Source organism: Pangasianodon hypophthalmus, chromosome 4, assembly GCF_027358585.1.
Source record: "Pangasianodon hypophthalmus isolate fPanHyp1 chromosome 4, fPanHyp1.pri, whole genome shotgun sequence".
Lineage (NCBI taxonomy): Eukaryota > Metazoa > Chordata > Actinopteri > Siluriformes > Pangasiidae > Pangasianodon > Pangasianodon hypophthalmus.
This window is the reverse complement of record NC_069713.1, coordinates 33,308,904-33,323,035: the sequence shown is the minus strand read 5'-3', so window position 1 is coordinate 33,323,035 and position 14,132 is coordinate 33,308,904. Positions and strand designations below refer to the sequence as shown.

At 42.2% G+C, this 14,132-nt stretch overlaps 1 pseudogene and 1 gene segment (V, D, J or C); both read left to right on the top strand.

The window, feature by feature from the left end:
• The first annotated feature begins 622 nt into the window (after positions 1–622).
• On the top strand, positions 623–1,133 carry LOC117596932 (T cell receptor alpha variable 21-like). The segment is given in 2 exon segments: positions 623–665; positions 781–1,133. Coding segments are annotated over 2 exon segments (396 nt in total).
• Positions 1,134–8,988: 7,855 nt separating this feature from the next.
• On the top strand, positions 8,989–9,478 carry LOC117596945 (T cell receptor alpha variable 12-3-like; annotated as a pseudogene).
• The last annotated feature ends 4,654 nt before the right edge of the window (positions 9,479–14,132 follow it).

Below are 14,132 nucleotides of genomic sequence, written 5' to 3'. Positions count from 1 at the left end.
ATGATTTCAAATGACATGTACATGTTATATCTACCTCCATCCATGTGGTATTTCAGTAACTACAGGGAATGGAGAAGTATTATGGCCCTGTAAAATGCCTTCAGGAGGCAGTAAATATGCTCAGAGCTCATTTACTCTTCATCTCAAGTGACATGTAAAACAGCATCAATGAAATCTACAATATTTACAGAGTCATAACATGAATTAAAGAGACCAGACACCAGATTTATTGTTTTTATGCCCATATATTAAGAAATGTAAACAGAAACATAATATGCTTTGGGGTGAGTAACAGCACAATAATAAACTAAAGCATTACTATAATGTCTCCATCTGAGCTTTTGTGAGGTGTACTTATGGTATCTACTTCTTAGCCCCATTCCAATACAGCTTATGTATGAAGCCCATCTGCCAGCCAAATGAATGATTTTAATGTCCTCAAATTAACACAATAATCTGATAGGCTACCTGTGCAGTATGAGAGGAAGCAGAGGTGTGATGAATAAATGAATAAATATGAGTGGGTGGAGCTACATGTAGAGACATCAGAGACAATCTCAAATACACAACACTGGCATTTATTTCTAAAGCTAGAGGTCTGAACTAAACACTCAGGATAACAATGTTACTCCTCTTCTTGCTTTTCTTCACTATTGCTGATATCGGTAAGTCATATACATTGCACATGAATTATACATTTTTATAATTACCAAGGACCACAATTTCCACTTTAATTTATTATTAATAAATGGTGATTCTATTATTATAATGTTTTTATAGCAGAGGCTGCAGACAACAGCATTAAACCAGAAAAACCCTCCAGATCTGTAACTGAAGGCAGCAACATCACACTGTCCTGCACATATACTGGATCAGTTTACAGTCTCCACTGGTATCAACAAAAACCTGGATCAAGACCAGAGTTTCTGCTGCTGATTGATGAATCCACAGAACGTGTCACTAAAGCTAAACCACCTCATACACGATTGTCTATTAAACTTGATAAAATGGGAAAGAAAGTGGATCTGCTCATCTCCTCTGCTGCAGTGACAGACTCTGCACTGTACTACTGCGCTCTGACGCCCACAGTGACAGGAAACACAACTACACTGTACAAAAAGCACTACACATGACTGGAGCACAGCCATGCTTTTCTCACAAGATGGAGCTATTTACATCTTTACATTCACTTCTTCAGCTCTCTGTCTATGATGTTCATTTGTTTTTAAAGGTTTACAATCACATTTGCACCGACTACAAGTTGTGGTAACAGTATATTTTAAGAAAGACAATATTGGCATTAAGTAAAGTCTTATTATCTGTCCATTAAAACCCAAATTACCCATTTCACTATAAAATTATTCTTTATCCATAAAGATATGTATTGCTTCATAATTGGGGCTCAGTGATAATTACAGAAATTTTTACTTGCATAATGTATAATAAATATTTTTTCTAAAGCCATTGTTATGCACATTCTTGAAGAATTAATCATCTAAATTCAAATGTTATTAGTTTGATTTGAAATGTGTTATTGCTGTAGGTTCTAGGAAGCATCTTGACTTGGCAGTTTATTGCTTTAAAAGCTAATAAGAGTTTAATAAATCGCTAACATGACAATACACCGATCAGTCATAACATTAAAACCACTGAAAGGTGAAGTGAATAACACTGATTATCTCATTACAATGGCAGCTGTCAAGGGGTGGGATATATTAGGCAGCAAGTGAACAGGCAGATAAAATGATCTTAGATAAAAGTTCCTTGATAAAATGTACTTACAAAATTGCTTTACTAATTCTGAAAAAAATCTAAGCTAAGAGTGAGAGTAGGGGTGACACAGGGTTACAACAAATAAACGAACGTCAGTGTGTGTAGAGTTGTTAAATGTTGCCATAGCCCTTTAAGGTTGGTGTTATACGAGAGGAGGCGGGTCGTCAGGTTTTAGAAAAAAAGGGACACAGGCAGACAGGTGTAAAAAAAGGAGAGTAACCAGAAGGAAATAAACAATACGTTCTGTTGGCAATCCTGTTCTGCATTGTATCAGTTCTTAAAACAATTTACAGAATTGTCAGAAGTGGTTGAACATGGCACAAGGTCTCCGCCGTATTGATCCACTGATTTTCGACGAGCATATAGCTGACAATTGGAGCAAATTTGAAAAAGGATGGCGTATATATTGCAACGCTGGTCTGTCAGACAAATCGAAGAAGGTGCAGGCCTATACCCTGCTGAATTTAGCGGGTCCGGACGCGGTGGAGAAATCCGAGGCTTTCACGTACGCTGAGGGGGAGGACAAGGAAGATCCCGACGTCTTGCTGCAAAAGTTTGCTGAACTCTGCTTGCCCGCAAAGAATATAATAATGGACAGACACGTCTTCAACACAACTAATCAAAAGCCTGGTGAGTCCATTCAGTCATATGTTTCCACACTGAAAATACTTGCAAAAAAATGCGACTTTGGACAATTAAATGACGAACTGATATGTGACCGCATCATTTGCGGGATTGAAAGTGACAGTGTGCGGAAACAACTGCTCCGTGAGAAAAAGCTCACGCTGGACTCTGCAGTTAATATATGCTTGTTATATGAGCAATCCGAAAAGAGCACAAAAGAACTGAAACACGAGGCTGTACCATACAAGATCGCTGCATCAACTGCAACAGATACCACGCCCCTGATAAACTCAAGTGTTTTGCTTTCAATAAACAATGCAACAACTGTGGTAAATGGAACGACTTTGCAAAGTGCTGCAGATCGGCTCCATCACACAAAACAGCACCACAGTCTCAGAGTCGTGATTATCATCCTAAGCGAACTGCAGCACAATTCAGAAAAGTCTAATTGAGTGAATGAACTGGACACAACTCTGGATGTCCCTGAGGACACTTTCTATTGCGAGACAGTGGATGATGTCTCTCAGAAAGGTGAAATATTTACAACACTACATCTGAAACATGGGTCTGGCCAATTGAAACTGAAAGTGGACACAGGTGCAAAATGCAACGTTATATCTGCCCAACAGCTACACCTCATTGTACCCTCAGCTCACATAAACACTGCTGAAAAAGTGAATCTCATTGCATATGGTGGGCAAACTATCAACACTGAGGGCACCACAATATTAGACTGTGAACAAGGCCAACTCAAATTCCATGTTGTAGATCGTAATGTGAGACCACTGCTTGGATTGCAAGACAGCCTAGCAATGGGTCTGATACAGTTAGGACCACATGTGCACACTGCAAAACCAAGAACCAGAGGTGCAGGAGTTCAGTGATCTGTTTGACACCACAGTGCTTGGCAAACTGCCTGTCGTTTATCACATGCGGGTAGATGAGTCAGTAGTGCCCACTGTATGTGCTCCTAAGAAAGTGCCCATTGCAATGAAGGAAAAAGTCATGGCAGAGCTTGAGAGAATGACTAAATTGGGTGTCATTACCCCTGAAACTGATGCCACGGAATGGGTATCTGCCATGGTTGCTGCCAAGAAGAAAGATGGCTCTATAAGGATATGCATAGATCCAGTGCATCTCAACAAGGCGCTCCTAAGGCCACATCATCCATTGAAAACCATTGAGCAGGTCATAGCTGATATGCCAGGTGCCAAGGTTTTTAGTATCCTCGATGCCAAATGTGGATTTTGGCAAATCCCTTTAGATGAGGCATCATCAAAGTTGACCACATTTATGACACCCTTTGGCAGGTACAGATTCCTGCACATGCCTTACGGGATCTCCACTGGCAGTGAAGTATTCCAGCGATCCATAGAGCATCTCTTTGAGGGACAACCATGTCAGATCGTGGTAGATGACATCCTAGTCTGGGGGCGCACACTACAGGAACATGATGAGCGATTGAAACAGATACTTCACAAAATCCGTGCCTGTAACATGAAATTAAACCCTGATAAGTGCCACTTTCGTGTCACCTCTGTCTCCTATGTAGGCCACCTCCTGACTGCTGACGGCATTAAACCGGACCCTGACAAGACTACAGCTGTCCGCCAAATGCCAAAGCCTGAGGACAAACAGGCCCTGCAACGGTTTCTCGGCATGACCAACTACTTATCGAAGTTCATTCCACACTATAGTGACGTCACAGGCCCTCTACGTGAACTGTTAAAGCAAGATGTGGAATGGTCATGGCATGATCTGCAGAATGCTGCCTTTCAAAAGCTGAAGGATGCTGTATCCAGTCCCCCTGTTCTGCAATACTTTGACGTCACTAAACCCCGCTGACGCATCCCAACATGGACTGGGCGCCGTATGTCTTCAGCAGGGTGCTCCTGTTGCTTTTACCTCACGCGCTTTAACACCTACTGAATCTCGGTATGCCCAAATTGAAAAGGAAATGTTAGCCTTGGTATTTGCAACTCAGAAGTTTCACGACTTCATCTACGGTCGACCCGTGACTGTGGAAACAGATCACCAACCCCTCATCACAATCTTAAAAAAGCCATTACACACTGCGTCAGCACGTCTTCAAAGCATGATGCTCAAGCTCCAACGTTACAGTCTTGATGTGATCTACAAACGGGGCAAGGAGCTCTTTGTCGCTGATGCCCTATCACGTGCTCATCTCCCTTCCACTGAGCCTCCCCTTTCGGATGACTTGCTAGAGGTAATGACGCTTCAAGTTCTCTCATCGCGACGGACAGAAGAGCTCTGATCTGTAGTTAAATCTGATCCCACATGCCAAAGACTTGTTCACATGATAATGCGTGGCTGGCCAAGCTCTTTCAAAGAGCTTTCACATGATCTCCGCCCATTCTTTGCCATGAGAGAGGAATTTGTTGTTGAGGATGGACTGATTTTTCGTGGACAGAGACTCCTAATACCACCATCGCTACAAAGTTACTATGTGAGTCAGCTACATCAAGGCCATCCAGGTCTGGTGGCCACAAAACAAAGGGCAAAAGAAACAATGTACTGGCCCACGATGTATGGTGATATAGAGAGAGCACTCTTTCGTTGTGCTCCTTGCAATGCCCTCAAGCCCCATCACTCAAGAGAACCTATGCAGCTGCACAATGTTCCTGACCTCCCCTGGATGTTCACTGCTGCAGACATATTTGAATGGCATGGTAAAATGCACTTGGTTCTAGTAGACTCGTTCTTTGGTTGGTTCGAGCTCGACCATCTACCTGACATGAGGAGTATCACGGTAATTGCGAAACTTAAGAGACACTTTGCAGTCCATGGCATTCCCCAGACGCTCATGACAGACAATGCACGGCAGTTTGTATGCAGTGATTTTACAGATTTTGCACGTGCATGGGATTTCGAGCACATTCGGAGTAGCCCTCACTACCCTCAGTCTAATGGCCTCGCAGAGCGTGCCGTGCGATCCGCCAAACATCTGCTGGAGAAGTGCCATAGGGAGCACAGTGACATACAGGCTGCTTTACTCCATCTGCGTAATATTCCACGTGCTGACCTGCCATCTCCTGCCCAACTCCTCCTCTCTAGGCGTACAAGAACTTTTCTTCCTGAGTTGAAAGACAGAATGACACCCTCTGTATGCCGTGGCGTTAAGACAGTGCTGACCAGGAGGAGAAAGGAAAGCAAAGCATACTATGATCGCAATGCCCACACCCTTCCACCTTTACAACAGGGTCAGACAGTAAGGATGCAGACAGCTCGGGGTTTCGATAAACTGGCAGTCATACAGGGCGCTGCCTCTCAACCTAACAGCTATGTGGTAACCTCTCAGGGCAGACAGTGCACAAGAAATCGACGTCTCCTTCCCCATGTTCAAGAGCCTGCACCCGCTGAAGGTGCGGAGGATGATTATAGGCCCCTTTCACCAGCTCCACCTCCTTCAACCCCCCTGTCACCTGCAGTGATGCCATCTCAGGGTGAAGCACCTGCCACTGGTGCTGCTGCTGCAATTGCCCAGCCTGTAGTGACTCGTTCAGGAAGAGTTAGCCGTCCCAATCCCCATTATCAGGACTATTTCACTCGTTAAGGACAGTCTTTTTAGTTGTCCACAATGTTACGTTATGTTGTACTTATTCCTTAGTTAATTTCGAATACTATGTTTGTATGTTTAGTCTCCAAGTGTTATTTAAGGGAAGGGATGTAGAGTTGTTAAATGTTGCCATAGCCCTTTAAGGTTGGTGTTATACGGGAGGAGGCGGGTCGTCAGGTTTTAGAAAAAAAGGGACACAGGCAGACAGGTGTAAAAAAAGGAGAGTAACCAGAAGGAAATAAACAATACGTTCTGTTGGCAATCCTGTTCTGCGTTGTATCAGTTCTTAAAACAATTTACAGTGTGTTTCATACCATCTGAAGAGCTTGTTTTCCTACAAGGGATTTTCTCAGTTCCTCATCACTTCTGCAGTTATAGATTAAGTTACGATACGTAACATAAGTTGTGATCCGGTGAGGTAGCGTGGTGAAGGGGAATGGAGCTATGGCAGAAGCACACGTCCCGGAACAGTACTTCGGGAAATACAGAGAGAGCTGGAGGGAAACACACACAACACAGCAGATTAGTAACAACTTGGAAACCAACAGAAGAACAACGAGCAGGTAAGGGTCTGTAGCCTAATAGTAGGTCAGACGCTGACTGAACGGAAACATGTGCTTATATGTGGTGCTGATTGGGCGTGATGACAAGTGACTGGTTAGAACTCTGGCGATGGTGGGCGTTGACTAGGGAACGGCTCCGGTCACTCCGTGACAGTACCCCCCCCCCCCATGGCTCGCTCCTGAAGGCCAAGGACCCCAACGTCACAGTGGCCTACCTCGACATCTGGGTGCTGGACTATGTGGATGTTTCTGATGGAACTAGTGGAGGAGCATGGGGTCTCAGGATGAACTCTTCATCTGGTATTGGAGCAACAGGGGGTTCTGTACTGTCAATGGGATCTCTGGATGAAAGAGACACAGGAGAGTGGTGAGGTTTCAGGAGGGATACATGAAAAGAAGGGTGAATCTTGAGGTGTGCTGGGAGCCGGAGTTCATATGTGACAGGGTTAATTTGCCTTACGAACTGGAACGGACCAATGTACTTGGGACTCGGCTTTCGGCAGGGCAGACAGAGCCTGATGTCCTGGGTGGAGAGCCATACCTTGTAACAGGGCTGGTAGGTGGGTGTTTCGTTTCTACGAGTGTCGGCATGTCTCTTATGGCAGCGTACTGCCCGCTGCGGCTGGTGATGGGCCTCTTCCCAGACTCTCTTGCTCTCCTGGAACCAGTGGTCCACAGAAGGTACCTCGGATGGTTCACCGGACCAAGGGAAGAGAGGAGGTTGGAAGCCGAGTACACACTGGAAGGGAGTGAGGCCGGTGATGGATTGTCGAAGTAAATTCTGTGCATACTCGGCCCAGACGAGGTACCGGTTCCAGGAGTTCTGGTGGTCATGGCAGTATGTTCAGAGGAAGCAACTGATCTCTACCTCTGTACGTTCCTCTCCGTCTGTCCATTGGCTTGGGGATGAAAGCCCGAGGTGAAGCTCACGGTCACACCTAGGAGAGAGAAAAAGGCCTTCCAAACACATGAGATGAATTGCGGTCCTCTGTCAGAAACTATGTCTTCAGGACATACCAAATTTACCAACATTTCTAAATATCTGGTTGAACAGGATTTCTGCAGCTTCGAATGCCATGGGAAGTCCCTTGAGTGGGATCAGCTTGCACGCTTTGGAGAACCTGTCATCAACAGCTGGTATGCAGGTGAAGCCATCTGAAGCCAATCTACCTCTAGGTGTGACCAAGGGCGTCGAGGAATGGGTAGTGGGAGCAGCTTTCCCTGAGGTAGATGACGTGGAACCTTGGAGATCATGCATTCTCTGCATCCCTTAACAAACCTCTGAATGTCAGAACGAATGCCAAGCCACCACTAACAGTCTTGTAGTAGAGGGGGTATGATCGATCCCCGGGAGACCAGTGTCCAAGGATGTGTGAGCTGCTTGAATCAGTTGGGTCCCGAGTTGTGCGGGGACACACATCACTCCAGCTGGGCATTCCGGCGGAGCAGGATCTGTAAGAGAAGCGGCAGCGATGAGGTCTTCCATATTCCACTGTATTGCTCCTCCGGTGAGAGTTTCTTTGAAAAGAAGGCACATGGAAGAAGTTTGCTGAGGTTATCCTGCTGCTGTGAGAGCACTGCGCCTACTCCAGAGGTGGAAGCATCGACCTCTACCACAAATGGCTTTGTGCGATCAGGGTGGACGAGGAGTGGCGCAGTGGTGAAGGTGTTTTTTAGGCATTGGAAAGCTTGTTCTGCTTCTGGGGACCAGGAGAGGGACTTAGGACTAGCTTTTAGTACCAAAGTGAGTGGAGCTGTGATCATGCTGAAGTTCTTGATAAACCGTTGGTAGAAGGGAAGGCCTCCGGTGAATCCGTGACAGTCAGGTTTACCAGGACAGGAACATGGACCCACTGGACACTGTGGATCAGAACCCCAGTAAACACTCTGTTCTGGACATTCTTGCAGCATTACAGCTACAACATTACTGCTACATTTGATTTCTTTGCTCTATTCTAGTTTGATGGAATCTGAAAAACACCTAGAAACAAAAATACAAAGCAGACTGTGTCAGATTGACTAGTTTTAAATGTTAGGTTTAGCAATGTAGAAACTAGTTTAAATTTAAATGGAACAGTTCCACTAGATGTAGAGACACAAATGATAACAAATATATCATGTGTAATTAAATTATTGACTCATTTCATTTTATATTGTGATTTAATACTTATTTTTTAAATAATTAAATTGTATGAAATATATTTTTGTGATTATTATCTTTTATCAGCAGTTCCTGCTTGTAGTTAGTGTTTTTGCTTAAAATATATTTAGGCCAGTTTCCCTAACTGCTGCTGAATGTAAAGCCAGGATGCTTCAGTAAGAATCAACAATCTGTCAGTAACATTGGTGACACTGTCATGTGATGCTGTGGGGCGGAGCTTCAGCAACCTTTATGATGTTAACATATCAGAGTACAGAAAGAATATTTTCATTCAGCTAAGACCATTCATCATGTTCACTGTTATATTCATGTGTCTGTGGCTTTCACTAGGTGAGTTCCACATTGACTTTTATTTCAGAAATTATTAATTAGTGAATAAGGATTAATTATTCTGTGTGGTGTTAAAAAATAAAATAGTATGATTTATGTAACATTATTATTCCTTATCATTTAAAATACATTACGTTCTCTTCTCTATGACAGGCGAATCCACGGCAGATCCAATAGAGCCACTTGTTACTTCTAAAGTTGGAGATGAAGGTGATGAAGTTACTCTGTCCTGCAGCTACAAAAAATTCAGTGGTACCGTAAACAACCTGCAGTGGTACAGACAATATCCAAAATCTAAACCCGAGTTCCTTCTTTATATTTTTGAAAGTGGAACTCTGAGTCCCAACCCTCCCCCAAGAATGTCTGCTAAAGTTCCTGGAGAATAACCGAGTGGATCTGCTCATCTCCTCTGCTGCTGTATCAGACTCTGCACTATACTACTGTGCTCTGCAGCCCACAGTGACAGGAAATCCAACTGCACTGTACAAAAACTTTAACACAGTTTTGTTCTACTGAATGTAGAGCAAATGCAAAGCTCAATAATTTACACCCCTTCAAACCTCTCTATCTCTGTCATCTTTCCTCTCTTTCTATCTGTTAATTATGACACAGTTTTGTTAAGCTGGCAGACAGAAGCCCTGCTGTTTATTCTTTCTTTCTTTCTTTCTCTGAAAATTTTCCATAGACACACTATGATGGAAATATCTTTACAACATCTTCAAATACATTAAATTACTGGTTATGGAAAAGTAAATATTTCACAGAAATAGCAAATGTTAATATGTATGAGCGAAGCTCCTCTGTGCTTTTAAAATGACAAACAATGCTCTCAATGCCCTCTAAGCCTCCACTGCAGATAATCAACTCACACATTTCAGGTGAAATAAAACAGTTACAGCAACATAACCTCATGTACAGATTATCACAGTACATCCCTCCACTCGTCTAATGTTAGCTACATCAAAGATACATTGATAGATTGTGTCTCACATTAATAAACCAAAAATATTATATCTACAGAACCCAAGGTGTTAGAACCTCACCCTGAGCAAGTATAAAACCCGGGTTTTCTGCATGCAAGACTGGAGTTTAGCTACTTTGTTTTTGGGGATGATGAGAACATTTTAGATTAAAATGCAGATGTCAGGAAATGATTCTAGACCAGTTGTATAAAAGTTCTTAAATCTTTTACTTAGAAGACAAATGTCCATAATCAACAAAAAGTGAGAAAAAAGAGATTAGTCTTATATTAAAAAAACTGTTGATGACATGAAGCATAAGCAAGCATGCAAAAAGAGAGTGAAAAAAATAAATCATAAACAAAGCAAAAGAAAGCAAGCAAGTTTATCTGCAAAAGATGTGGAAGTGACCATGGTACACTACTGACTGGCGTATGGAAAACAGTGTAAGAACTGTGAGAAAATGAATCAGATTGCTAAGATGTGCAGATCTAGTAAAGTGCATGCAGTTGATGACAATAACAACACAGAGTCTTTGTCATCAGAGGCTTTACAATCTTTGAATAATCTCAAACCTGCGCAAAAAGCCAAGGAAAGACTTCAACTCTTTTAAAGTTTGGGGTTTTGGCCAGGTCTTCAATGGCTTTGCTTTTTCTGGGTTTGTTTCCTATCCTTTGCGTGATCCAGTATGGCCTAAATAACACACCAAAGTCTGAAAGAAGCAGAATTTCTCAGGCGATAATGTGAGGCCATATCCCCTCAAACTGTTTAAAACATTTCTCAGCACTACCTCATGCTCCTCAAATATTGTGGAGAAGACAATCAAATCATCCAGGAATACCAGCACTTTGTTCAAATTTATATCTCCCATGCACTTCTCCATTAAGCACTGGAATGTGCTTGGGGCATTTGTGATCCGTTTTTGGCATACGATTGCATTCCCAGAATCCTAGGGGGCATATAAAAGCTGGAGAATCCTGACCTGAGGTACATCACCGAGAACCACTGAGACCCGCTGAGTGCAGAGAAAGATTCTTCCAGGTTAGGTGAAGCATAGGCATCTTTAATGGTTTGTGAATTAAGTTTCTGATAATCAATGCATAATCTCACGTCGCCATTCTTCTTGCGTACCACCGCGATAGGTGATGAAAACGGAGACTCGGACTCTCGGATGATGTCTGCATCTGGGAGGGATTGTAAGTCTTTCCTAACAGCCTCATAATCTCATGGATGCAGGGAATGGGAACACTGCTTGAATGGTGTTTCATCTGACAATTTGATTCTGTGATTGACCCTTGTTGCATGACTGTAATCTAGATCATGGTGTGCAAAAACATAAGAATAACTGTTCAGTTCGACACTCCGCATTCTCCACTCCTCCGAAAGAGGAGACTCTCCAAAGTCAAACTTCAAGTTTGAACTTGTGTATGCATTTTGCTGACTTGAACAAGCTGCTGTTTTCATTTGGTCAAAGTGGATATTTTGGATTATGTCTTGTGGAATAGTTAACTCAGCAATTACATTGTTAATAGGAATTATTATGTCATGGTCCATCTCGTTTCTTACTTGCAGAGATTTTAAAAGGGGAGATCTTTGGTAAGGAAATCAAACAGCTATCAGTGAAGATTCCACCAGGTAAGGAAGAAATTGATGGCTGCTCCAGGAATGCAAATTGTTCATGACCTGCAGATTTTATGTTCACACAGCCTTCAAGAACTTCTTTCTGACCAGCAGGAACAACCTTTGGCTCACGGCTTTTAAGCCTTGCTATTCCAAGGTTAACACTTGACCTCTGTTGGTGCCTCAGCTGTAGAATTTGAGGATTTGGGCATAATCATAGAATGGGGTGCTTTTGGAAGAGGTAATGTCAGTATTGCTCGTAAAGGGAATCCAGAGTATTTGTACAGTACAGTACAGTGTGATGAACACAGTGCTCATTGAATGCTGCATGAACTTTAGGCCTCTGATTGGAGCTTATCTGTTGTCTAGTTCCTGTCAGCTAATGCAAAGTTCAAATATTTTACACCCCTTCAAACCAGAAAACAGGAGAATTGCTACTTTTGGATGCTCTCTCTCTCTCGCTCTTTCTTTCTACCTGTTAATTTATTTACACTATAGACGTCACACAGTCTATAAGATTTTCATCATCACATAACAGGGGGAAACCGATCGTCTTTACAGCATCTTCAAATACATTCAATCACTGGTTATGGAAAAGTACAAATTTTCTTTAAATTAATTTTAGGGAATTCTGCATATCAGGAAATGTTAATATGTATTAACAAATTTCTATTGTGCTTTTAAAATGACATAAATTTAAAAACCTGGGTGAATTACAGATGCTCTCATTTTCCCCTCTAAGCCTCCACTACAGGTGACCAACTCCCACATTTCAGATGAAATAAAACTGTTACATCAGCATTAACACATGAAAAGAATATTACTGTAAATCTCTCCACTATATATATAGTCTTTGCACTATTACTAATTTATTAAAGAAGTATTCGTCCAGTCCTATCCACACAGGCCGCTCAGGTGTTTTTTTTTTTTTTATCATTTCGGGACTGGACTACTGCGACTCGCTCCTGGCAGCTCTGCTTCTGAGCTCCATTCGTCCTCTGCAACTGATCCAGAACGCAGCTGCACCACTGGTTTTCAACCTTCCTAAGTTCTCCCACACCACCCCATTGCTACGCTCCCTCCACTGGCTTCCTGTAGCTGCTGCATCAGATCTAAAACACTGATGCTCACCTACAAAGCCAAAAACAGACCAGCACCCACTTACCTCAAAGCTCTTATCACACCTCGCACTGCACCACGCTCCCTCTGATCCTCTAGCACTGCTCGACTGATCCCTCCATCTCTCAGGGTACAAGGAAGACCTGCATCAAGACTCTTCTCTGTTCTGGAGCCTAGATGGTGGAAGGAATGTCCCCAAGATGTCCGAACATCTGAGTCTCTGGAATTTCTTTACTGAAGGAGAATAACGATTAATCAATAACAAAAAGAAATGCACCTGTTATGGTGCAATAAGGTGCAATTTCATGTTTCAAGTATTTTAAAGTTGATAGTCTCTAAATAAAACAAGGCAGAATGTAATAACTTAGTATTAGCTAAGCAAAATTTAGACTTTAACATGTATCCATTTATCCAGTGGGATACTGGCTAATTTGGCCCATCAGATACATTTAGCAATGAATTTTGTTCTAAATTAAAACCATGTTGTGGAAGTAATTGAATGAAAAGATTCAGAAATAAAAGCACTCGCCTCTGTTATTCCACTAGGGGGCAAAATAAAGCAATAAACTCAGCTACTGAGAGAAAGGTGCTACTTTCCCTCTGCAACCATGTCTCTTTTTAAAGAAAGAAAAAAAAACAAGAAAAGTTCAAGAAGTTGAACAATTATAAATTTTGTACTCAAAATGTGGATTTTAATTTTTTTCCCCAATGAACTGCAGTCTATTTATCTGTTCTGTAGGTGATGTATTCATCTGTACACTGAGAATAAAGCTTTCAGAAAGATGCTGATAAATAAATGAACACATTTAAGAGTTGTTGTTGATGTTTTATTGGTCACTAAACTGATGACTGAATGTAATGTCAGGATGCAGCAAGTCAACAATCTGTCAGTAACATTGGTGACACTGTCATGTGATGCTGTGGGGCGGAGCTTCATCAACCTTTATGATGTTAACATATCAGAGTACAGAAAGAATATTTTCATTCAGCTAAGACCATTCATCATGTTCACTGTTATATTCATGTGTCTGTGGCTTTCACTAGGTGAGTTCTACATTGACTTTTTGTTCTTTCAGAAATATTAAGTGTTGAATTAGTGATTAATTATTGTGTGTGGTGTTAAGAAACATCAGAATGTGGGTGTGACTTATGTAGTTCTGGTTTGATTGTGTAAAGGTTAAAAACATTATGTTCTCTTCTCTATGACAGGTGACTCCATGGCAGATTCAATACAGCCACTTTTCCCTCGTGAAGTTGTAGATGAAGGTGATAATGTTACTCTGTCCTGCAGATACAACACTTCCAGTGCTGCAGCAAGCACCTACCTGCAGTGGTACAGACAATATCCAAAATCTAAACCTGAGTTCCTACTTTACATCACTGCAAGTGGATTTAAAAGTGACCCT